The sequence below is a fragment of the Oreochromis aureus genome, linkage group 23, assembly GCF_013358895.1.
Source record: "Oreochromis aureus strain Israel breed Guangdong linkage group 23, ZZ_aureus, whole genome shotgun sequence".
Classification (NCBI taxonomy): Eukaryota; Metazoa; Chordata; class Actinopteri; order Cichliformes; family Cichlidae; genus Oreochromis; species Oreochromis aureus.
In genome coordinates, this window is record NC_052963.1 from 44,110,430 (window position 1) to 44,135,817 (window position 25,388).

At 41.1% G+C, this 25,388-nt stretch overlaps 1 protein-coding gene across 6 annotated transcripts in view; it reads left to right on the forward strand.

Annotated features, from left to right (window-relative positions):
* LOC116333314 (zinc finger protein GLIS1) overlaps window positions 1–25,388 on the forward strand; it is an 82,304-nt gene that overhangs the window by 8,302 nt on the left and 48,614 nt on the right. For 4 of the 6 annotated variants that reach the window (XM_039606666.1, XM_031756520.2, XM_039606669.1 and 1 more), the window contains exon 2: window positions 529–850. In XM_039606666.1, the coding sequence (XP_039462600.1) occupies window positions 574–850 (277 nt within the window). In that variant the 5' untranslated portion in view covers window positions 529–573. Of the gene's footprint in view, window positions 1–290; window positions 426–528; window positions 851–5,401; window positions 5,465–25,388 lie in introns of those variants that run through there. The other 2 variants (XM_039606667.1, XM_039606670.1) reach the window with 2 other exon arrangements.

Genomic DNA, 25,388 nt, shown 5'->3' on the forward strand with positions numbered 1-25,388 from the left:
ATGATTAATAACAGCGAGCTTTGAATGATAACGGGCGCATCATAAACACGCATGATGATGCAGGATATTGCACACAACTTTATGGGAGTTCATCTTGATTCGTGCATTACTCAGAATTACTACAACTACTAGCGTCCCGATCCAGATCTTATCCCCCCACGGAAACACGGACACTGTCCTTATTGGGGCTCCTGAATCCTGCATACCGGTGCAGCTTTTGGGTGTCAATCTCACGCAAAAAGAGGGAGGGGGGGGGAGAGAGAGGGAGAGAGAGAGAGATGTGTGTGCACGGGATGCTGTGATGTCTGGTCGTCACTGAGAGGATGCTATCGATCAGGCGTGCAAATGCTTCCTTCTCCGCTTTGATAAGCATGGTCGTGTGCGCGTTTAGACTCTTTCTGCTCCTCGTAAGCAAATTGGACAAGGTAGGTGTTGCCAAATCCCTGAAGTTTCCCAGTGTGACGATTCTTCCCCCTGGTTCATATAGACTGCAGCGATTTGTTGACCTTTTCCTTTTCACGCGCACAGGTAATGTGAGCGGGGACCGCACTGGATGGCAAAACCGAGTCATTAATGCAAAACTCCTCAGCGCTGTTCGGGATGGTGAGCCACTGCCAGACCCCTGCTTTCACCGACTTCCCTGGCTTGACGCTCTCCGTGTACGGCAGCAAGGGAGACATCTGTGCGCGGCGAGCAGGGAACGGCTTTGGATCGCAGATTTGCCGGAGCCCCCATGACACCCCGACTCACATGAACTGCGCCAGCCCGAAGCGACTCTCCGCGTCCGAGGAAAAAGCGCATCTGTCAGGCAAAACTGCGCGCTTGTGCTTCTCTCTCCCACCGGTGCAAGGTAGGCTCTGTCGGCACTCCTGCTGCTGAGCATGGAGGATGTTGCAAAGTCCTTTAACTGAGTGGATTCACCAGTTGAAGGAAATTGAAATGTTATTTCAACTCTTTATTTAAAACAAACGTTATGGCACATTCAGCCAGACAGTTTGACCAGTTAGCAGTTCTGGTTATTTGAGAGTGATTTAAAAAGCCATCATCTGAATTAATGTTGCTTCCATATGGCTTCTAAAGGGCGCCCTTTGATATAGCTGCACTTTGGTGTTAAGAGCATTGTTTGCAGTTGTGCGTTAGGCCTTTTAATTAAACTCAGACCTCATTTGGGTGCTGGCCAATTCATAAACAATCTATCAAAGACTCCTGTGAAGGGATATAGAAAGCTGCCAAGCAAATGTGCACTTCCTATGTGTGTTAACAAGGAATAGTTTAGTTCAGTGTCACATTGGCTTATCTAACAATAGGAAAACTATTTCTTGGACAGCTGCAACTATCTATTTTGTGTCAATTTGAGAAAAATATCAGGGCTTTTAGTTAACTAAGTAGACATGCTTAAATTGCTAAAATATTCTTATATGAGTCCTTTGGTGCCTGTTGGTTAAAAAATGAAGAAGCAGGGCTGGGGGTTTATTAGTGAAGGGAAAATCTTTAAAGCAAAAATTACATAGATGAAAGTGGAATATAAATAGTATACAGAGTGGAAACTGGGTTTTTAGTCTGTGGAAGGCTCTGCTGTCCTGTTTAGACAGAGTGTTGTTCTGAGTGGGTGGAGGTAATTACAGCCCCGTCCTAAATTCTGATTAGACTGAACAGACTTTTATATTAGCAATCACCCTTGCAGCAAGAAGAGGATCAACGGATTTGATTATTGTTTCTTGGTTCTAAACACAAACCATATGTCTACTGAATGTGTCTCGGCATTTATGAGTTCTCTTAGAGCACAGTTGTGCCCTCAGCCCTCCATCCCCAGCATCCCGAACCAGAATGAATTGTCTCATTGTCTTTGCAGCGCTTTTGAACTCGCTTCCCGTAAATTGTGGGAATGCAAGATGTGTTATGTGTTTGTAGTTCACGTTATGCAGATTAACACTGAGGCAGATGCATTCTCTTTTTTTTGGCCTGAATGTATAAAACAATTGAGTGAAATTTTAATAAGGTCACCATTTTTATGGCAAGCAAGACTTCATCCAGCAACAGTTTCCTTAAGCATGTACTGATTCAGCGACATTATATTTTATTGTAGCATTCAGTAATACAAAGTTTAATTAAGTTTAATGTGAACTCTAATGTTTCTGTCTCTAGCCTGCACAAATATGTGCTGCATTACAGGCATTTTTACAGTGTTTTATAGTCAGTCTTGGTGAGCATGGAGTATGAAAATGATCTCAGTACTCATCAGTCTTTTGTATAATGCCTCATTTCAGCCCGGTCGTATTACATACTCCCATTTGGGGACAGAGCTGGAATTAAGGCTGCATTCTCAACCATTACTTTAGATTTATTCTGAAAGGGACCTCAGAACAAACAGTGCCTGTAATATTTATCCTAATGGGAGTGAGACAGCGGAGGAAGAACTTAACTCAGATAGGAGATTCCCAACCTTTACCGTGGACCCTGTGATTGCAAAAAGTGAGGTATTACTCAGTGATAACAGCGACTCAAATGTAGGTGGTGGTGTTTCATCTAATCCTTAGAGGAAAGCTGTCACGCACCACAAGATGTTTGCATTTGGAATTGCTTTGCTGGTTTTGTAATTGCTCCCAAACTGCAAAAAACATGCTTTATGCCAGTTTTTCTTCATTGTGTTCGATTGTTTGCATAAGTGTTTACAAGTGTAAAACCACTGACTTGAATGAGAGAGCATTCGACATAACATACATATATATATATATTTAAAGAGCTATGCTTTTCCATTTAAAAATAGTTTCCAGCATAACTTTAGAAAAGGACCATTTTCTATATTTTTCTTCGCACCAAGTCAAATAACACTTAAACCTGTGCACGACGTTAGACAGTGTGCTTATTTTTGCCGTCCTCTTTGTGAGTTTAACGGTGGCTAATCACTCTAACACTGCAGGTCAACTGTGCTATAAATATTAGCGCCCACCAGCAAAGAAAATATTAAGCCTGCAAGGAAAACAGCTGAATATCAGCTTTGAATGAATTGTCTACTCTAGCATCATTTGATATCTTACTGAAGTTTCTCCTGGCCAGAACGATGCTGCTGAGTCTGAGCTTATTTAAGGAAAATGTTTGAGTCTGAAGAGTGTGCTGGTGTCCCACACTGCTGCTCTCAGATAATACACAGGCATGTCTCTAAAGAGATGAGCAATGAACATTTGAGCTTGTATGTTGTTGTGCCACATTATCATGTGACGAGCACCGGTGTACCAGTGTAAGCACATAAACTCACCAGCCTCCATAGCATCTATCTTATATATTGTAAACAGACACTGTGTGAGCATACACTGCCTGCACACATCCGCTGATATCCTCAGACACTATTTTTATGGGGAAGTGGCATTGGTATCAATGTGAAATTCCCTCAGAGTGACTTGGTTTCCTGTGTTTTCCCCCAGCAAGATTTGTAGACATCAGACTGTGGGGCGATAATCTGACTGTTATGAGAAACAACCAACCATTACAGTGCTGCTTTCAGCCTCTGAAGTGTAATACACTTAATGACAGCTTCCCAGTAGCCCGTGAATAATTTCAGTTGTAAGTGCAAAGTCTTTATTGTGAGAAAAGCAGCGGTTCCAAGCAAACTGTGTGAATTGTTATCCCGTGTGGTGTCAAATGTATCTGAAAAACAGAAGAAAAGCTTGTTAGTGTCGCCTCTTCTTAAAAAGTCAGACAAATAAGAGTAATTAAATGTCCCAAAATATCATACTCATTCATCAAAACCCAGTGTTCAGCCAAGCCTAAGAGGAAACTGGTGATTACATAAAAATATCAGTATTCCAATACTTTCCGTTGGCTAGATTTTGAGTATAGTCTTTCATCTAAATCATTAGATTTGTGTCACATAAAATGTTTATATATCTATAATTCTGGGAGAATATTTGCTTCAGCTGCTTCAAGGGGTTTTAAATTTCTTAAACTACCTATGACTCGAGGCTTAAAATGCCTTTAAGCTCGTCTTTGATGTATGCCCAGACAATATGATTTATTTTGCTTGGATTTCACTGTTTCTTGGGGGAGAGTTCAGTTGTGTTATTGCTGAACTGTTTTGGTTTAATGCTGAAAGGTTAAGAAAATCGACACAAATCAGTGACTTTACATTGTGGTTTGTTAACTTGTTACCAAAAGCGGTCGATGGAGTTCATATATAGTTTAGTGAAGTCATTCATTTTTTTCTCCCCAGTATTCTAACACAAAGCTTCAGGAATGAAAAAGTGTCATAATGTCATAGTTGGTAAGGTAATTAATTAAATCTAGTCTAGACTAAAAGTCTAGAATTGAATGAAAAGTTCATATATTTTTATATTTTAGAGGCTGTTAAGCAAGCTAGGAAAATGTGGTTTTACCCTAATCGGGTCACAAAAAAATCAAGGCAATAGTTAAAGAATACAAATCATCATCAGGATTAATATTCAGGTGTTGCAGTGTTTTGTATGCAATTTTCTTTACATACTTGTATCATTTACTATACAGAGTGGTTTTTTGTTGTTTGCTTTTTAAACTTTTCGCCAAAACCACATTTTACTTTTTAAATAGTGAATCATTTTCATCTTTTTTTTTCTTAAAAAATGTAATTTTTTTAAGAAAAGGAAGGAAAAGAAAAAAGTTCCTCTGTCGATCACTTTTCTGTTGAAAGGAGAAAAAGCTGACACGAGCACTGAAATATCAGTTTATTCAGTGCGGCTGAAGTTTGAAAGAAGGCTGCGGGTCTCAGTATCGCTGCAACCCCCTTTGCCAAAAAGTAGTGGCAGTGATGAAAAGCTTATAGGCGCTTTTTCTCGAAGATATTTTGAAAGACCGATCAACCCTCAGAAACATTTTGCCGCTACTGCTGCTCTGTGAGATTTGACCTTTTATTGAACTTCTTCTTCGCTTAATTTCTCTGCTGAGGCTAACCAGATAGTGAAAAACTACACAGTACATTTTTTGGTTATGCTTTTTTTTCAGCCAGCTGTACTTGATGTGGAATGCGTCATCGAGAACTGTCTTCTCTTTGTCCGGTTGTTCTCCTTAATCGCGTGGAAAAATACACACAGACCTGTTTATATATAAAAAGTAACACAGTGATAGTAACATTCTTTTCCTGGGTTTTCTCACCACTCGGTGCATTCCCATGAGCTAAAGAGCCTCAGCCCACGTCTTTGCATATTGCATGAGCTCAGCAGTGAGTTATGGGCAAATGTGAGGGTGCTGCCTGGGAAGGGTGTTGCAGGGTGTAATATTTGCAGCATGTTCCATTGATTCATAAAGCAAAGGCTCGGTGATGATTCTGCAACGGTATTCCCGTAAACCCCTGTCTGCCTGAGACGCTGAATGCTGGGTAATGGAATAAAAGCACTTCCTGAGTCACAGCCACTAGAGAGGGAGAACGAGAAAACACCCCTTGTGTGGCATGTGCTGGCTGAATCACCTCAGCCCAACTTGGCCTGAGATCCACATGGTGAGTATGGAATCAGGAGGTATGGCAAAAGGAAGAGACGAGAGTTGCATCAGCTCGACTGTGGTCGGATTCTGATTTGAGTTACTAAATGAGCTTCAAAAAACCTAAAATGTGATGTTTGCTGTGCTTTTCCTTTTCTGTTGTGAGTGTCAGTAAGGTCAGATGTTCTCATTCTTATGTGACCATTGTGGTATGACTATGGCATCTCACTCTAACCAAAAGCATTCTGACTTGCATTCTGCCAAGGAATCCAAACAGTCACACAGCAAAAATATGATCTGGTTTGAGTAAGTGTCGAAATATCTCTGGAATACCAGAAGAAATTTGCCCGGGGCCTCAGCTTAATCAAGAAAAAGCTGCAAAGTTGGCTCAGATATGTCATCATAAAAGTGTATTTTTAGCACAAACCTTGCCCAAAACTTTTATGCGCTCTTGGCGGTGAGAGGAATAAGCTGCCAGGTGTCTTTGTTTTGGAGCTCAGCATAGAAAAGATAAAAAAAGACTTCTGCTTTTCTCTGTTTGCCTGGACAAGCATGCCGCAGCTGACCACACGTCTATACAGTCTGCATTACTCATGCATTTTCAGACAGCAGCGACTCCTCTCGCAGAGCTCTCCGTGTATGACTGAGCACATGGGTGGGTTTTTGATTTACATCTCGGCTGTGCCACTTGCTGTTCTTGGCTCAACGCTGCTGTGTTTCATCAAAGAAAAATCCGCTCCACTCTTGACTGTGGCAGTAAAGACGGCCGTCCGCCACCGTGCTGCCTCTGCTAGAGTGAGGCTGAAAGCTTACGGGGCACTCACAGCTGTCAGCTAGAGAGAGAGAGACAGGAGGAGAGTAAGACATGACGGGGCAAAGAAGCGGACGTAAGGACTCACTGAGCTCCCTTAACAAGTGCTCAAGACCCAAATGGTATGAGTATGAAAAGGCACTGTTTGCATCTGAGAGAGGCTCCTATTTCATCTTTTTCTAATGTCAGCAGTTTATTTATGATACATAAAAGCTTACTAAGTCTGCATCAGAGCTTGGTAAACAGATCACCATTTAAATCTGCAGCAAGCGACGGATTTAAATGCGAGTCAGCCTCAACTTCTTTAAATGGTGTCTGAAATGTCCCTTTTTTACAAGGCTGGGCATGTTGGACGTTAATCAGCTAGCCAATCAAACACTGGCTTCAACCGAGTGGTCAAAAACAAATGGGCAAACATGATGTTTTAATGCCTTCATTAGAGTGGAGGAGAAGGCAGCCAAAAGGCTCGAGTTTTATCCTCTCTCTCTGTCTTTGCCAGGAAGCTGCCACGGGGCAGTGCCCAGTCAGCTCACTGCGCCATTGGCTGGCGCTGCCCCAGTGGACTATGAGAGACATTATAAAGTCTAATAGTGCAGTTTATATATTTTATTAGTGCTCGTTAATCGAAGCCTAGCATTCTGGAAGAATTAGTTATTCTCTAGTCATGTGCAAAGCGATCCAGCCTGGGCACTGTATTAACTTGCTTACCAAGATTAATAAGTGCACAAAAGAACGATGGAACGAAGGCTGCTTAGAGGAAAAACTCGTGTACTGTGTCTTGTCTTAAAGTGATGTGTGTTGACATCAACCATAAAGCCTGAGCGTGACGACTTGACGTTGTTGGACTCAGATATTAATGTGTGCGTTACGTCTTGGCAGATTTTGCTTAGTTTACGAATCGTCCTTTACAGACAGCCAACTTGCCTTGTTGTCAGGATCTACTTATTTATTTTTGTATAAAATCTAGTTTGAAACACAAATCTTTGGATAGACATTTATGATAGCTTACGTATCTCTTAAATGCACAACAACTGATCATTAGTGTCAGCAGGGTGGCGCAGATAGACTAGTGCTTTGTAAAAATCCTTCTTTATTATTGGTGAGTCTGGACAGGCACAGTTGTGCATGCTGGGAGGAAGAGGAGGATTTTGGGAAAGCGATGCTGCTGTCTTGTTCAGGTTAAGGCTTTTAAATCCAAGTTGCAGGGAACTGGGAGACTCGCCAGACCGACTCTGGATGTTAATAAAGTTTAGCGGCTCCATGCCAGCACTGTGATCTGCAATGCTTAGGGTTATTTTTACAGACTTTTTACAGACAATTATATTTGAAAGAGAAGGCTGTTTTTCAGTGGGCTAATATCAGTGCAAGGAGATAATGTGTGTGATAAGAAGATGCAATTTCCCATGATGTGGTGTTGCAGAGGGCTTTTTTTTTTAATGCGTGGGAATATCTTTTGTATGAGAACTTCCCCTGCAATACTGAAAAGCCAACAAAAAGGCAGTAACACTTTTTGCTTGTAATATTTTAATAGTGGTTTGTTAAAAGCAAATATTTAACCCTAACTGTTCATGCATTTCTCCACTTAGCCTCACACCCTAACACTTATCGAAGTACAACGAGGATCCGGCATTTTGTAGGGAAGAACGGGGATACAGATCCAACTTTTCATTTCGGATACCAGTGCAGATGCCTTGGCTTTTTATTGATCTGACACCAGTGTAAAAATTCTCATTCATAATCAGATTTTTTCTGCAAGGCAACTTCATTTTAAACACTGTTTTGTTACTTTTTAAAAGAAAAGGTAGCTAATTAATGAATAGATATATAAATACAGTGGATTAGTGTTAATAAGTAATATTACAAGTGAAAAACAGTAAAAAGTATTTACATTAGTGCGTTTGAGTGTTTACTGTATGTTTACTGCTGTCGTTTCTCTGCTCTCACTCTCACCTTCGGTGCACCTCCTGTCACACACAGCAGATAAGACACAGGTGAGAGTGAAGATAATGTTCAGTGTGTTACGGATGAACCTGTTATATTAACCCTAACTGCACTAAAAGCTCCTCAACATAAGCAGAGAAATCTGTCTGTGGAGGTTTTCATGGTTTTTTGTGAACTCAATCACATTTAGCTGCAAACAAGTAAAGAAAACGTCGTTGTGGTAGCAAGTGAGAAATAAATCTGGGTAGATGAAGTTTTCAAGTTTAAGTCTTCTTTATTTACACGATGACATGGGGAGGACGGGGCGCTTCACAGATATATGACAGCTTGCACAAAGAGACAGAACAGCGTAGCTTTATACTTGCTATTCTTCACCGCTGAATAAAAAAACGTCCAATCTTCTGATATTTTTTCTGTTAGCTCGAGTTTAATAGATTGGCTCCGTACACTAGATCAGCCTTTTGTTACCAATTCCTGATCTGACTTTCTGAGTCATAACTGGACCGATGTCTGATCCACTTATCAGATCAGTGCATCTCTTTGGAAAAGTGAGCACAGCTGATTTATATTCCTCGTGTTTTTTCCCCTTTTTTCTCTTTTTTTTTTGTTTAGCATAACCAAGCGTTGCTTATTTGCTCTCCTCTTTTTACCTGTCACGTCAGTGTCTATGTTTGCCTGACTAGTTGTCAAGCCAGGAGTTGAAGACATTTAAAGCTACTCTGACTTATAGCTGCTGTACTGATGTACTGATGTCATTGTCTTCTAGACATGTCAGCCTGATTTTACCCTCTAGACACAAAAACCACATCTCACAGATGTGCTGGCTGCTCTGTCCACAAGTTTCCACTGGAAACAGTAGAGACATCTGCTATCTTCTGGCTTCTGTGTCTTTTACGTTGTTAGTTTTAAATTCCATTTTAAGGAATATGAGCAATTTTATTTCTTTTTTTAATATTATTTAATGAAATTCTGCATAGGAAAAAAAGCTTTCCGCAAGCATTGTCGAAGACATCGAGTTCTGCCTTTATTTATTGCTTCCAAGATTAAGTGTAGGGCTCCTTTTCTCCGTTTGTACAAAGTGTGTTAAATGGGTCCACATTGCACTGAGTAATACCTTCAGTATGCACTCTTCATTAACATGCTTAACATTCCCCCCAAGACCCAGAAGTCAGCTCCTATAATACACTGCTTAACACAAACATCATGTCATACACTTATGATCTCTTATGGGGCTCGTTGTTGGCCGTTTCAGGAGCGAGCTGATTTGTGCGTGTTTGTATGTGTGTTTGTAAGTGTGCTAATGCCGGAGTCCAAGCGAAGCTACAAGATGGACAAGTTGAACTCTGAACATGAAAGTTGAACTTGAAAAGTTAATAAAATATGCACTTTTTGCCAGCTAACTGGAGCAGAGATCCATTTGAAAACTCTAGTCAAGAGGTTAGTACACTGTGGTCCAAAATGTGTTTCTTTTTTTGTTTGGCTTGAGGATGAAGTCTGTTGCAACACTGGTCGGCCACATGTTGAAGGTTTCCAAAACAGGACACACAACTTAGTTTTTAAAAATAAGAAATGTCAATACTTGGCAAAATAAATGCTGAGCCAGTGCTAATTTTTCAGCAAGTGTATCAATCACCAAAAAGATGTTATGATCATGTAATACTTTAGGACAGTGGATGGTTTTGTGCATTTCCAAAGACTGGATGTGATTATAAACTTTCCTTTAGAAATCCACATGTTGATGCATTTAAAGAGACCTATTATGCTAAATTACATCCTTGTATTTTTATTTTTGAGTAACTTTGCATGATTTACAGGTATAGTTGTCTACTGTCTGCAACAAGCTATATAAACGAAAAGCATAATAGATAATAATGATGGTGCTGGTGGGCCAGCTGTGTTTTGAAAAGGAAGGTTAATAGGAACCAGCTCCTAGCCATCCAACTGGCTTGGCGTTTGCGCCTTTTCCCTGGTGTTTAGCTTTAAACCTTTACGACAAAGCCAAAGCCCATCAAGAAGAGCTTCATTCACCTTGATGCTTGGATCCACATAGGCAAGACAATTGGAAATTCCCATGGCTACAGTAACCAAAAAAAAGCTTCCCATTGCAGGACATGTTTCTTATATATCACCAGGGATTTTAGGCAAGAATATTTAGGATGAGTAGCTGGCTTTTTCCCCAGAATGTCCTCACCAAAGCTGAGTCAGAGATTTACTGAACTGATAGAGTGAGTGAAGAAAGGAGAGAAGAGCAAGATTTTTCCAGTCTCTTCTTTCTGTTTATCTAACTTTTGCCCTTAAAAAGTCAGCTCACAGCACATGTTGGCTAATACCGATAAAAAGCCTAATCAGGCACTTTCAGCTCGTATCGGCACTTGATCTAATAGGCTTGTGTTTGAGAGTTGAAATGAATTAGGCAGCGTCAGAGCCATGACAGCCAGGTGCTGAGCACTTGGCCCAGTGTCGTGCAGCCTGAGCCAATTGGAAAATGCTTTGCAGAATTTATCTGCACCCTTCTCCCTTGACAAATTATTTTATTGTTCCTACACAGTTGGTTTTCATTTAGTCTTTGGCTAATGATCGGCTGAGAGCATGTGCACCATTGTTGTTCCTTTCCCTCAACTTTTCTTCAACATAGATACTCTGACTGGAAGTGTGCACATCTGATAGCACACTTTCATGACACATAGGAGGTATAATGTACACAGATTGGACAACTGTTGCATATACTGTATTTTCCGAGTGTCTATAAAACTGGGAATTCTTTCTCAAGGAATAACTTCTTCTGATCTCCCCTCAGTGAGCTCCAAACCTCACTGCAAAACCTTTAATCACATTATTCAGTGTTTCATGTATCACGACTAGCAGATATGCTCTGTGAGGGCGGCAGATGTGAGAGATAGGTTGGAGCTCGCCTCGTGTCCGAGCCCTGCACTTTGCATGACCTGAGCTCAGTACATCAGGACTGGGCTGCTAATCTTTTACAAATGCTCCGAGTCTCCATGACCGGGCCCTCGCAGAGATGGCTTAGTCAAAACATCCCCGCTGCTCCCGAACACAACCTCGGCCTCTAGCTTAATTCAAACGCTGATTAACTAACAAATACCTGCTGCTTGTTCCACGGTATTACACAGCCTGGTGCGCTCCGCTCGGCTCCATGGAGTTTGACAGTGTGTTTGCTGTTCTGCAGAGGAACACAGAGACCTACTGTGCAACAGGCTTTTCAGGATTTGTACGTAAAATGATACAGGACTTGAAAAATCGCTAACTAACAATTTACACTGACAACCATAAACGGAACAGCCAAGATTTTAACTGTTTGGCTTGAATTGTGATTAAGGTCGTTGGCGGTTGCGTCATCAGTGTTTCCTGCCAGTAGATGAAAGAAAAAGAGCATTTTTATCAGATGATACAGGTAGAAGTGATAATCATAAATCATGGCCTCTTGTCAAGAATCAGATTTCATTGTAGTAACCACCAACAACTCCCCAACCCCTCACACTTCCCAAGTTTCTAAGAAAGTCTTAGTTTTACTGCCAAGCGCACTTCCCATTGAAATAAATAGAACTACTTGTGCTATAACTCGCCATCATTGAGAAACTGCTCTGTTTTTATGAGTATTTAAAACGACATTGTTACAGAATGTATTGTGAAATAAAACTAAATATGTGTGGTTTTGTCAGTAATTGTATGTGATAAATGATTCAAGTTTATTGCTCATTCATTTCTATGCAGCTGTGGCCAGGCCGAGGCTATTGCTAACGCTGGGGTGGCACTAAAACTGATGTCTCATCAATTCTTTTCAGTTTTTCTGTGTGGGAATTTTTCCGTAAGCCAAATAGTCAAATTTGCAGGAATGGCTGCAAAAAAGTGGAACAGTTTTGTAGTCATTTGTATTGTTGATAAAGCTGTGTTTAAATAGGTGGTTGCACTGAAAATGTGGCCATGTGCGATCAGAAAAATAGTTCTGTGAGTATGTGAGTAGCACTGGTGTTGTGGGGTGGCCAAACCTTTGTCCCTCCCATGGTTCTGCCCCTGATCTGTGCTGTTTTGATTGCCCAGGTACTCATGTGTCCATGCAGTGTAATGGTGCTGCAGAACTTGCATCCAACATAAGTTGCCAGTGTTTGTCTGTTGATTTTTATACTTTTAAAATGATAGGATACACTGGGGATAATAAATCTTTCACAATTTTAACTATATCTATAAACTGAATGATTTTATTGTAAATGAAGCTTGTGCAATGATGTGCTTTAGTTTAAGGGCTGACAAAAGGGCTGCAATTAAAAACGTCTAACGTATAGCCCCCAAAACCGCACTTTAACTAAAGTCAACAGTACTTGTTAGCCATACCCTTGATAGCCCTGGCTGTAAATGTAAATGCATAGGTTACCGCAGCATCCACTTTTACAGGGCCAGATTTGTCATTTGACACGAAAATATGGCCAATCTAGGCCACTGTAAAGATGCCAGTCTCATGCAACCCTCAAGAGCTCTGAGCCTTGAAGGAGCCCGGCGAGACGGGCGAAGCATCGGTATATGTACACTGCAGCCTGCCAAAGTACACTCATTTAACAGCACCGAAAGACTTGAGCTGAGAACCCGCATGTTTATGTTAGGAATGATGTAAAATGGCTAGAATTCATATTTCACATCAAATTTCTGTTTCAAGATGGCTTCTCTCAATTTTTACGTGTAAGGAAACAAACATTTGCATTTCAAAGTTCTTCAAATAAAAATAAATTAAAAGCAAACCATTTTATGGGTTTGGAGACTCTATTGGAAAACAGGTCAGGGGCGAAATGAATATTTTTTATGGTTCATAAAAGAGCTTCACAATGAATGCCAGGTTATGTGAAAGGCTTGACACATGGTACGGGCCAGAGTCCTTCGAGATTCCCTCTCCATTCAGACGCTCACTCTCTCGGCCAAGACCAGCCAAACAAACCACACGGCATAAGCCAGGATCCAAATGAAGAATGATTTCTTTATCATCTAATTAAGCTCCTTCTCACCAAAGACCTGTCCAAGGAAGTCGACATCCTTCACTTTTTACTTTTCAGTTCATCTGTTTCAAGTTCATTTACAATTAACTCAGCAGTCAGGGCCAGCTTGGTATTTTCTGCTTTTTTAGAAGTTATTTCGGGTCATAGTGTCAAGTGTTTAACTCTCTTTTATATGTTCACTGACTCTATACATAAATATTTGTACATAATAATTTTATCAGGTATTTTTAGTTTAGATTTCTATCTGTCAGGGAGCTGTATCGTCCCAGTTAATTCTTCAGAGCAAGCCTTAAACATATATCCAGAGTCTTTAGTGCATAATTGTAATATGTAACAGACTATGCTGGTGTTTTAAATATTTCTAGAGTACATAAGCGTTTCCTTATTTTATAATTTCGTGTAACTCTGTGAATGGATATGCTGTTCATTCAATATTTATCGTGTTTAAAGTAACCCATCGTCTATAAACCTGCATACTATGTATAAAAGGCCATGTTTCCTTTCTCTGTGCTTTTAACAGAATCAATTTAAAGTCGTAACCTGATAAGATGGAAAAAGGCTGTCTTGTTCTTCTTTGCTGTTCCTCCACAACAAAAAGAAAACACAAGTTGGTGCTACAAATGGTCCTGCCTGTGGTACGATATCCGAAATCTAAAATCTGGATATATATGTTTCTCTAAGCCACTACAAGCTGTTGTTTTTCTTTGGATTCAGGCCGTCTCAGTTCAGGCTCCTCATGTAATTCCAGGCTGCCTTCATGATGTTGAGAGCAGGGCTCTGTGGGATTCATACCATCTGTTGCGGGACTCGTTCTTATTGTCGGTGAAGATACAGTTTATGTAGTTCTTCATGATTCTGACTGTATGTTTGTGGTCAGTACTTCTGAATGAATCTGGGGCAGATCAAATGTCTCTCTGATGGTATTAAAGGGATGTGAAAGAGTTGGGGGGAAAAACTATGAAATACATGTCATAGAAAAATCACATCTCTAAGCTAATATATAAAATCAATACAAAGTTGGAACATATAGTTAGGAATAATCTCAGTTAAAGAATACAAAAAGTATATTGTTCTGTGGTTCTTATTATTCTCACCATACAAGCTTTGTGTATCTGTAGGAGACTTTTGCATTAGCACACACTCTATCTCGACTTCTTATAAATGCCAAGAAAAAGTCAATTCCCGTTTATTCACTCAGTATTTTAATGACACTGATTTATTTATTTATTATTATTTGTGAATTTGTTGGACTGACCCACATTCAGTTGGAGTTATCGGTCGCAACTCCCAAATAATTTCACAAAAGTCACATCTTGCTTTGCTTCTAACCGTCGGCTGACTCACACGGTGAAGGGACGCAGCGAGAGCAGTAATCATAACAAAAGGAATCTTATTACAGCCATTAAACAAGAGAAGGAAAAACACTGTAGGCCTTCAGTGCTTGGACATCTAAAATGCTTACGCAGTGAGAATATATCTGCTCGTAAAGCTCTTTGATGGTGGCCCTGTCTGTTCCAATACGCAGGGCTCCTGTCTGTGTAAATACCTGCGTATTGACCTCACACCACACAAGATTAAATGTGTTTCCATAGGTGTCACTTGGTGCCATTTTTGGCCTTAACGGGCCCCACTGTGCCTTAGTCCCTGTAACCGCGGGGGCTCAGGAGTCACGCCATCACTTCTCAAGTGGTGGCTAACAGTGGGCTCTTCCTGAGTTTGTAGATGAGGGCTTGATTGAACTGCAGCCCCCTCATCCTCCTCACAGCGGCATTGTGGAAATTTGTTTGATGTTTCGGTGATATATAATGTCTGGTAGACTGTCCATCTCAAGTTACTTAGAGTGCGTGCTCCTGCCTCTGTGTGCTCTCTGTTTTGCGAGTCTGTGTGTGTCTGTGTGTGTGTGTGTGGTTGTGAGGGGGGTGGTCTTCAATGCCAAAGCCATTGGTGAATGAGGACTCCCCACACAATAAAAGAACGGTATTGCTGACTTCCTTAGGTATGTGTGGTTTGAAATTCAACACAGGTTTGCTCGGTGGAAAACCTGGGCCCCGCTCTTATTTATTCTGTATATTTATGAAAACCCCAGTTCTGTGGTGCCCTCTGGGTCTACGAGGAGGAGGTCCCCAGGCCAGGTTATGGTCATTATTATGGCCCTTTGGTGGGAGACTGCTGTGCAATAGCACATTTCCTTAGTGTTACAGAATATTAGCCATTTTGTATTTGTGTGTGCAAAATAAACACTTTAAGCCAAAGTTAATTCATTAATTAACCACAGCTGGGTGCTCTCATATTATGGAGCACCAAAATGATCTTTTTATTAGTCAGCGTATCAGCTTGCTGCAGTAATCAAATCACAAATAAAGCCCTGGCTCTTAGTTTCTGCTGTCAAAGCAAATTACACACTTTTAAAAAAAGCTCCTTTTCCTCAGAGAGCTGCATTTTCAGGCTGACTTGAAGCCCAGTCATCTTGACTATAGCTAATATTCATTCTGGACACTGTGGAGGAGCAGTGACCCCAGCTTTAACCAAAGACTTCAAAAGCCAAAGCAATTACTATGCATGCTTTGAACATATCCTTTTCACAAAGCAACATTCCATTTTTCTTCCTGCGCTACAACAACAAAAAGTAAGAAAGAAGTAGGAAGTGAAATCGGATTCCTCTTTTGGTTCCCAAAACATCTGGTTTGGCCCTTGCTTTAAACAACTAGCATCCCCTCTGAGAATAACAGAAGGTTATGTGCACTGTGTGTAGGTAACAGAATAATCATTTTCAAATGTTGCCCCATCCAAATGTGATCTAATTACCAACACTTAAATTCAACCTCTCAGTTGGACCACCGACCATCAAGGGAGTTTTCCTCCAAACCTTTTCCTAACTATTCATTTATTTCTCCCCCACTGCTGGCTCTAAACCATTAAAAGTATACAATAATTGCTGAAAATTGATTACTTGTTTTACAGACGTCACATAAATCTTTTCTTTTGTCAAACTGTAATCAATGGCACGGAGCGGCGCTGGGCGAGAAGAAGAGATATTATCTATCGGAAGGTCCTCGATGCCCCTGCTACATGGAGATACTCTCATGTTGTGTGGTTGAGTTTGGCCACTGTCATTTCCAAGGAATTTCCTGCCATCTGTGTTCAATCGAATTCTCTCACAGATCTGGGCTTGCTTGTAAATATTGGGTGCTGGCTGAAGAGGACTGAAGGAGTACTGTGAGTTTTGTACCAACAGCCTTTCGGCCCATAATGAAGAGGCCACTGGCACAGGAGGGATCACTGAGACTAACAAAGCAGCATATTATCTGGCTGCTCTGGAAAGGGATGATTACTTACTTAGCTTTAATTTACATTGATTTAATCCACGCGGTGAAATATAGCTAAAAGTGTTGAACTGATTGCACTGAAATGAACAGATACACGTTTCCCACATTATCCATATTCCCTCATTAATTGTCCTGCATATTGTTTGGCAGACATTTTTTTTATTACTTACACTAACGCTAACCTGTCAATCTTCTGACTTTTACTTTAGTGCCACCATGAGGTTTACTGTAGTTTTCAATAAAATGTCTAGAAAACTGTTAAATGGGCAGCCATGAAATTTGGACCAGATGTTAATGTTTCCTTTATGATTTCCTCTCGCACCGTTATCACTCAATACAATTAATTTGCTTTATAAAAACGACCAATTACCATTTTGCTCTGCTGTACGGTAGCTTGCCAAGCAAAATGTTGAGTACGGTTCATTATCCGTGCTATATATCAGCATGTTGCCGTTGATGTTGTGAGCCTGTTACCATGACGTTTAACTCAAATGTTTGGAAATGCGTAACAGTTGGTTACATTTCTTTTTAAAGTAATTTTAAAGTAGTAAGACGAGATTACCGTTAGGTATCACTGCCTGTTGACAAAGGCGCAGTAACTTATTAGAGCACTTTACAAATTCTTGAGCATGCTAATTATATACTGACTGGCCACCTTCATAGTACTGGGTGGGACCCTTTTTCACTTTAAGACCTGCTTTAATTCTTTGTGGTCAGATCCATATCGACATGGCAGCGTCTCACAGTTGTGAAGGTTTGTCAGCAGCACATCTGTGATGTAAATCTCCCGCTCCACCACATCCAAAGGGTTTTCTATCGGAGTGAGACTTGATGACTGTGCAGGCCATTTGAGTACTAGTTTGGGATGATTTGAGCTTAGTGGCATATTACCCTGCTGGAAGCAGCTATCAGCAGATGGGTACAATGGGGCCATAAAGGTATTTAAATGATGCTCTGTTTCTACTAAGAGGAACAAAGTTACAACACATTGCCACCAAACTGTTGATAGGGGAGGATAGATCTGTGCTAAATGTCACAGGACAAATCTCTCCTCCATCAACCACTTAACCAGTCACGAGCTTATTAATTTTTCTCAGCAGTGACAATTTCAGTCACCATAGCTGTTACTGTTTTGGTAGTTACAGGAGTTACAAGAAAGTAACCAGAGGACTCTAATAGTTTAGTTATATTTTACTTTGTTTCTCATTACTCCCAACACATCAAACCTTTTTTTCCTCTTTTTGAAGTCAGGAAGTCATCTTTCTAATTACTTAATCATTGTCTGCTTTACAAAACAAGTACATGCCAGCTAACTCACTCTAAAGTAGTCCAACTATTTTACTCTTAACATAGTTTCAGAATGTGATCCTAATATCTAAATATGCACAATGTGTTGGTATTAAAAATGAGTAATAATCGCAATCAAATATACAAACTTATTGTACAAAATCTGCAAGTAATTACAATGTAACTTTCTTAATTTTTTATAGTCCCCATAATTTGATAACTTTTTGTAACTTGATACTATTGTGTCATGATATAGAGAGAAGTTTGATCCTGTAAAGCTCTCTCAAATGTTATTTTGCTCAGAAAATAGAAAGGAAAACGTCTGACATGAATCTGTCTTTTGTTTTCCTGTTGGAATACGTGCAAAACATTTCAACATTCAAATAAAGCCTTCAAATCGAATGATGTGTGTTTGTCTAAAGTTACCTTCTTAAGCCAGACATTCTCAACACCACAGATTTATTGCACTATTACAAGAAGTAGAGGTTCATGCTGATGTTTGACGAAATGGATCTGATTTCAGTATAGTTTCACAGGGACTTCTGCTGTGTTTTGATACGACTTCAGTGGGCACACAGACAAACTGAGGCCTATTGTTTAAGGAGGGAAACGCAACTTCTGCACTAAATCGAAATGTTTATTTTTAATGGCAGATTTATATACGCTGGTTATTCTCACGAGTGGACTCAAACAAACACGCATACAAAAACACGAGCACTCAAAAGTAGTCTCTACCTACAGAGGTGTGGCGTCGAAAGCTTTTCAAATAACCACTGATTTTAAACGTTTGTAAGATTATTTTGTTTAGCTGTTGAAAATTATAACCTGATTCTATTGAGAAGTATACCAGACACACATTAAACGCTTTCTCTGAGGGTGTGGTACTTCGAGTGCTCGTCAGTCCCAAACCTCTGGACTGGCTACATCACTCTGCCAGTATTTACTGCTGCCTCCCCAAACAGAGCCACCTCTTGTCTGGCTTTGAAGCACCTCCTGATCCCATGCCGAGGTTTCAGCGCTCTTGGCCAACCTCCGGAGCCACGTTGTTCACCAGCCTTGTAAAGGTGTCTGTCACCGAGCCAGGCGTCCCTGTCACGTCTGCCAGCCGAGTGCATCACGATTTGTCAGTTTGCTGGTCGATCAAGTCGGTCCACAGTCCTCACTGATGCTTTGTGCGCTGTTTGGCCTTTACATTTATGTGGCTTCGCTGTCAAATTATAGGATGTGGTTTGGCTCAGCGCTCCTTGTAAAACTCTGTGATTAATCCTGGCAGTGTGTAGATTTGCGGGCAATATCTTGTTATCATAGTGATTGTCAGGAGAAAGTTGTGGCTACTTGTGGCTTTATTGTGGTTTGTTGACTATGCACATTTTTGCTATATTAACAAACGTTCTAAAAGAGTTTGACTTGAAGACAAAAGATATGCTTATTTTTGTGATAATCAATCATTGCTGTGGTGCTTTGGGCTTTTTTTTTTAAATTGCCCTTTGCAGAGGTCACTGTGCAAACAATGGGAGTACTATAAGGACTATTTCTGTCTGGATTTGTGTTTGCCGAGTTATTTTCTGTTTTTGGTTCAGATGCCATTTTGTTTATGCTGCTCGTGCTAATGTGATCATCCTGCTTTTATACGTCTTAAAACCTGGATGGGTCATTTTCTGAAGTTCAGATAGAAAAGGATGCGTTTAATAACTGAGAAAAGCTGTGACTTGAAAGCTTTTCCATTTATGAAAAGCTTTTAAATGAACATATTTAAAGTAACATCTAAATTTTTTTCACTAAATTTAAGTGCCTCTAAAACCGATAAAATATGAACTTAGTGGCTATTATTTAAAATTTAAACCCACCCCACTTTCATCCAATCCCAGTTTTATTTATTCAGCCTCAGGGATCGCCTGCTCAAATCTTTGTTCTCAAAAAAAAAATGATGGCCTGTAAGGGAGCCACCAGTGACAAAATGCTACCACCAGGTGGTGACATGCACAAGTGTAAAGTTTTAATTATGTAAATCAGGGAGGACATCAGGGCTGATCCCAGCCTCTCACTCTCACACATATAAAAACAATAAAGAGATAAATGTTTGTGTGTTTGTATCTGGAGTCACATAATCCTGAAGCATTCTCTCCTGTTTGGGATTTGAATGACTCTTTTAGTCAAAGCAGTTGGTCTTTGGGACTTGGCTGGTGCGAAGGCTGGCACTGGAATGGGGTGGGTGGGGTTGGTTGGTGGGGATGAAGATGGTGGGTTTTTGGCTGCCAACTATTTGTTTGTGTTCATGACTGCGGTTAGCAGTGCTCCATTTGAAGAGCCTGGCATTATGAGGACCCCTGCTTCCCACAACATGTTCTCTCTTCTCTAAAAGACAGCAGAGCTAATCATGCACCGACCGCTGCATTTATCAGCGCGCCTTAAAACTGTGCAGGCACTTAGTAGGAACAACCAGTCGTATCCACGATATGCTGTTTCTCAGTTTTTATTTACACTTTTCTTAACGCGGCTGATGCTGTTAATACATTTTTGTTCTTTTCTCAGACACAATTAAAATTTGCAGCTGGAGACCCGGGAGCGCTTCTTTTCTTCACTCTGGGGTTGAACCTGTCCGTTTGGCTTTCTTGCATATAATCTTGGGTTTTTGTGTGACCAAGCTGACCATGAGAAAATGGGGACAAGCAAAGATACCTGGTTTGTGAGGGGCTAAAATCAGCCAGAACCAATTGATTTTTTTATCCTCCCGAAGGTTCTCATGTCTGCTGGTACTTGTAATCCTGCTACGAAAACACTGACGTTTCTGTGCTGCACCAGTAATTTAATAGAGTTTTTCTTCTTCCCTTTACTCGGCACCTGCTTTAAGAGGAGCTTCCTCCCTAGACGTTGTTATTTTTCATTTACTTGTGCCCTCAGGTTTTCAATCATACATCCATTACTAAGCAAACAAATAAGTTCCGGGCCTATGCCGCAGACACAAATATAGACATGAGTTATGAGATTCAGAGGAGCCGGGAAAGGCTTTGGACCCTAATACACAACATCTGCACCGGACAACACGCACAACCAGAGCATCCCACCACAAAGACCCACAGTCTGCCGACACTCACTCATATGCGCTGACCTGTCTCCTGTCGAAACAGGAATGATGGGGGGAGAACCGTGGCAGGTGGTGGCGCTGGGGCAGACGGGGATAAAATGATCATTATTAACTGTTTATGTGCTGAATGTTATGATTTATGGTGCCAAAGTGGGGCCAGTTGAGGTGTCACGTTGGATTTCCAGAGGCATCTGTCTTGCGGTTTTGGCAGCTTGTTGTACCTTGGGTTCAGATGTTTGCATCACACTCCTCACATCCCATTTCCTTCTCCGACACCCCCTCAACAGCCTCCCCCTGCTTTAAGTACAGTACACCTCCGATCGCTCCCCTTTCCTCTCCTTAAACCCTCTATCCATCTGCACATCTGCTTTTCATTGAGGCCTGCATGTCTCTAAAGACTTGAACGCATTAAACGCTGGCACAAGTGCAGTCTCACTCTGGCACTTAACACACTGCTTAGGTGACTTAAAAGGGAGAGGCGAGAATTATAGAAAATGAAGTGTCACCAAAATAAAAAATCGCCCCAGATTACCACCAATTACACTTAATAATCCTGTCCAGACCATCTGTTGATCAGATGGCCGAGTGGTATTGTCTATGGAGAAACATGGAGACTAAAGAGAGTCGGAGGGAGAGAGATTCATATAGGGAGACAGCGACACAGACTTGAAACTATGTAATGATGTGGTTTGATCTTTTCAGTACTGTGTAGATTGGAATGCTTTGTATGGTAATGCAGTCATAACGGAGTATCCTGGGATAATAGTCATGTTGTTTCAGTGGGGTTAAGTTCTGTTTGATTGAAGACATATGTCTGCTCTGCTTTATTAGTCATTTATTAGTCACTGAGGTCAGGCGAGAGTTTTTTAGCCAAGGCACAACACTGCTGAATTTGAACATGACTCTGATCATCAGCCCTGCAGGCAGCCTGAATAGGTGTACAGTTACAGCGCACCCCAACTGGCCCTGATCCGCTACGTGAAATTCGTCCAGTTATGTGAAGCGTGTTTAACAATCAGCGTAATCACAGTCACAGTGACCACAACCTTCCACTAAAGAGTGAGTCGTGCCCTAATTATAAGAATTATCGAGTCTGCATTCATTCATTGTTCCTGTCTATTGTCTTCATGTTCAGCCTCCATGGCCACAGTGGCTACATTAATCAGCGGGGAAAGGATTAGAAAGCCCTTTCCACTCACGATCACGATGCATCTGATCTTTATAACTTTGTGTGCTGTGTTCCCAAGGGATTTGTTTTAAATGAGGAAGCATGACAAATGGATGACATCAGAGCAGGCGGAGTGTACGGGTGACTGGAACCTTATTTCTCTCCACGTAGTCGGCCAAAAAAATAATCAAACACGTCCCAAAACATGTTCTCCAATAACCCCGTTTATCCAGTTATAATTGCAATCTTATTTGAGGGATTAGTTTATATATTCATGTCCAATGGAGCATACGTGCTGGCTCCTTTAGTCTTATTTCCTCTCTTATACATCTCATTGAGTTTACTGCCATCCTTTAGTGATGTGCACTGAAAGGAACGTGGTGCTTTAATTATACAGGAGGCAGATTGAGCAATAAAAACCATGTGATGACATTTATGGAACAGAAGATACCACTTTGAATGTAAGAGTATTATTAGACATTGTTACGAAGAGGGTCCATTTCCTGTCATTCCCAGAAGACACCATTTTTTTCTTTTTAGGGGTGGTGTCTTAAGAGACAGATAACAATAGACTCCTTATTTGTGGCTCTGTCTTTAGTTGGCAACGCTAACATCAGTGGCTCTTTGTTGGGATGAGCCAGCACATCTGTACATGCTCTTCATACTGAAAACAACACTTGCCCCTGGTGGTTCTGGCACTGTCCTGCCTCTTTCTTTCTGCCTTTCTCTCTGCCCCTGCTTCCCTGATCTCACGGCCTTACAGCATCACTCCTAATTGGGCCTGAATGTTTGCAACCGTGTATAACAGAGGACCATCCCACCCTGCTTGTTCTGTAGTGCGTAACTGGATTGGACACAGTACTAGTTCAAGTTCAACTTAAGGTTTGGAGTTTCCTCTTGAAGATTTTGTTTTTACGCCTGTGAAGGTTCTCAGTCATCCAGGTCATCGGAGTCTAAGGAGCTTGGAAAGAAAAGCGTCTGGACTTCTTTAAGTGGCTTGAAGACGTTTCACCTCTCATCCAAGAAGCTTCTTCAGTTCTAGGGTCAAGTGGTGGAGAGTCCCAGATTTAAGCCCTGTGGGAGTGTCCCCCCCGTGACGGACAATGGACCCCCTAATGATACTCTACCTAATCACACGAGCCAAGGTGTGAAAACGGGTGTAGGTCACAATCAGCCAAGGTTTCGGGTGAGCTCATTGTGAAACCTAGCCCCACCCTATCATGGGGTTTCCTGAGGTCAGATGGCCCAGGATGAGAGTGAGCGTTAAGGCGAATTGTTTTTACATTTAACATTTATGATGAAAAAAATAATGTGTTGGTTAATGAAGTTGGTTGACACTTAAGAGCTTGGCTAGCATGGTGCACCCATAGATAGCTGCTAATCAGTGCTAACTAAGGCCTTAGCCAGACAGACTTAGGGACTAGTCGGCAAACCCCGCCCTACTTCTGGTTGCTGTGTATTCCCCAACCGGTTGTTGAGTGGTAGCTGGCTGTCACAGGGTGAATATTTGTCTGAGCCGTAGTGAAACTGAAACATTTGGCTTGGCTTGGCTTGAACTTTACGACCGCAAACAAAACATTTCACAATGCGTTTAGTTTGAAGGCGAGCAATCTCCATATCCAGTTTGCACAGTGCTTTTCGCAGTTTCAGTATCACTTGGCAAGTAGTTTGCATGTTTTTGCAGACAAGTTGCTGTCTGCTGTGCAACTTGCTGGTGACCGTATCAACCTGTTAGCCAACCAAAACAAATACAAGAAGCTTTTCCGTCTACACCTCTTTGCAGCAAATTTCATGCTAGTGACTTTCAGCAGCCTCCAGCAATAATTCGCAAACCATTCACAGAATATAATTTTTTTCCCAGCAACCAGTGGTTGCTAGGTGGTCACTAACTAGCTCAGTATGACTCGGATACACACATACATTTCTGGAACTTAATGTACTTAAGCTAGAGTAAGCACATCTTCTATGGGCTTTTAGTGTACTTAACCTCATTGTAAGCCATATATTTGTCAGACTTCAGTGCAATAGCACAAATTTGCTGAACTCAAGCTCAGCAAACAGCTGCTGCTGCCTGTGTCAGCATCCATCAGTCAGTCTGGTCATACCTGTAGTAATGCACAACTGCCTCAATATAATTTTAATGGGTAAAACCAAAAATATGAAAGGGGAAGTTAGCTGTAGAGAGCAAAGATGTTTTTGTTCCAGGCTGTAAACCTGTTTATGTCTGGTCGTTTGAAATTTAGAGTGTGTGGGGATCAGTTGGCTTTTGTTTTGGAGCCAGCGTCCAGTAGCCATTTTGAGGTACTGCAGGTTTTGATTCTTCATGTTGGTTTAATGTTTTCAGCTTCGGATATTGCCCTTGTTCCTTGCTGGCTCATTTCTTTGTTCCTCCATTTAACTGCGGTGTTGCCTGTGAGCTTGTGATAAAGCTGTATAGGCTGCTCAGCCATGATCCGTTCAACTATATTAATGGATTACACAGATACACATTTCTCTTTCTCAAGTGTTTTTCAGAACATAACAAGAAAAAAATTCAAACTCAGAGCCAAGGGAATGTAAAGTATGATGCATAGCTGCTTCGCTCAATAGGCGAGCCATAAACTCTGCATAATCAAAAGAATGATCACCTCAGTCTCTTTCTCTCTAAGTCGCTCGCTCTTTCATTCACACACACACTCTTCACCTGTCATTCCTGTTGGATGTCTTACATTTCACCTCAGTCCCTGATGCTCTATCTGGCTCCCACCTCCTGATCAAACTAGGCTCTAACACACAATGAAATGTTCAGCAGTGAATTACCATAGCACATTCAATATAAACTGATTTTACGTTTGGATTCGGTCCAAACCACCATATGGCTGAGGAGGCTGCTGTTTCCCCAACCAGAGCATGACTGATTCTGTTAATGTCACAAAGCTCTAAATCACTGGAGCGCCAACTCTCTGCAGTGAAGGGATCAAGACCTTTAACACTTATGAAACACTTTTACTTCAATGTCCTGGAGAAAATCAGAAGGTGCCTCTTGTATGGAGACAACCCCTGAGTTGCAACACCTTGAATGTGAATATTGGACACCGGAGCATAGACAAAAGGGTTTATTTATTTTATAATGCATGTTCATATTTTACATCTTATAGGAAATATTCCTGCCTGTTTATAAATGACCACGTAAACCGCTGGAAAATTGCATGTAGAGTCCTGCGTAAGATCATTGAAGTCAATAGAAGATCATTGAAGTCATTGAAGTTTTATTGAAGTCAATAAAACTTTATGTGTAAGTGTAACTTTTACTGTCCAAAATGGACAGAGACAGAATAGTTTT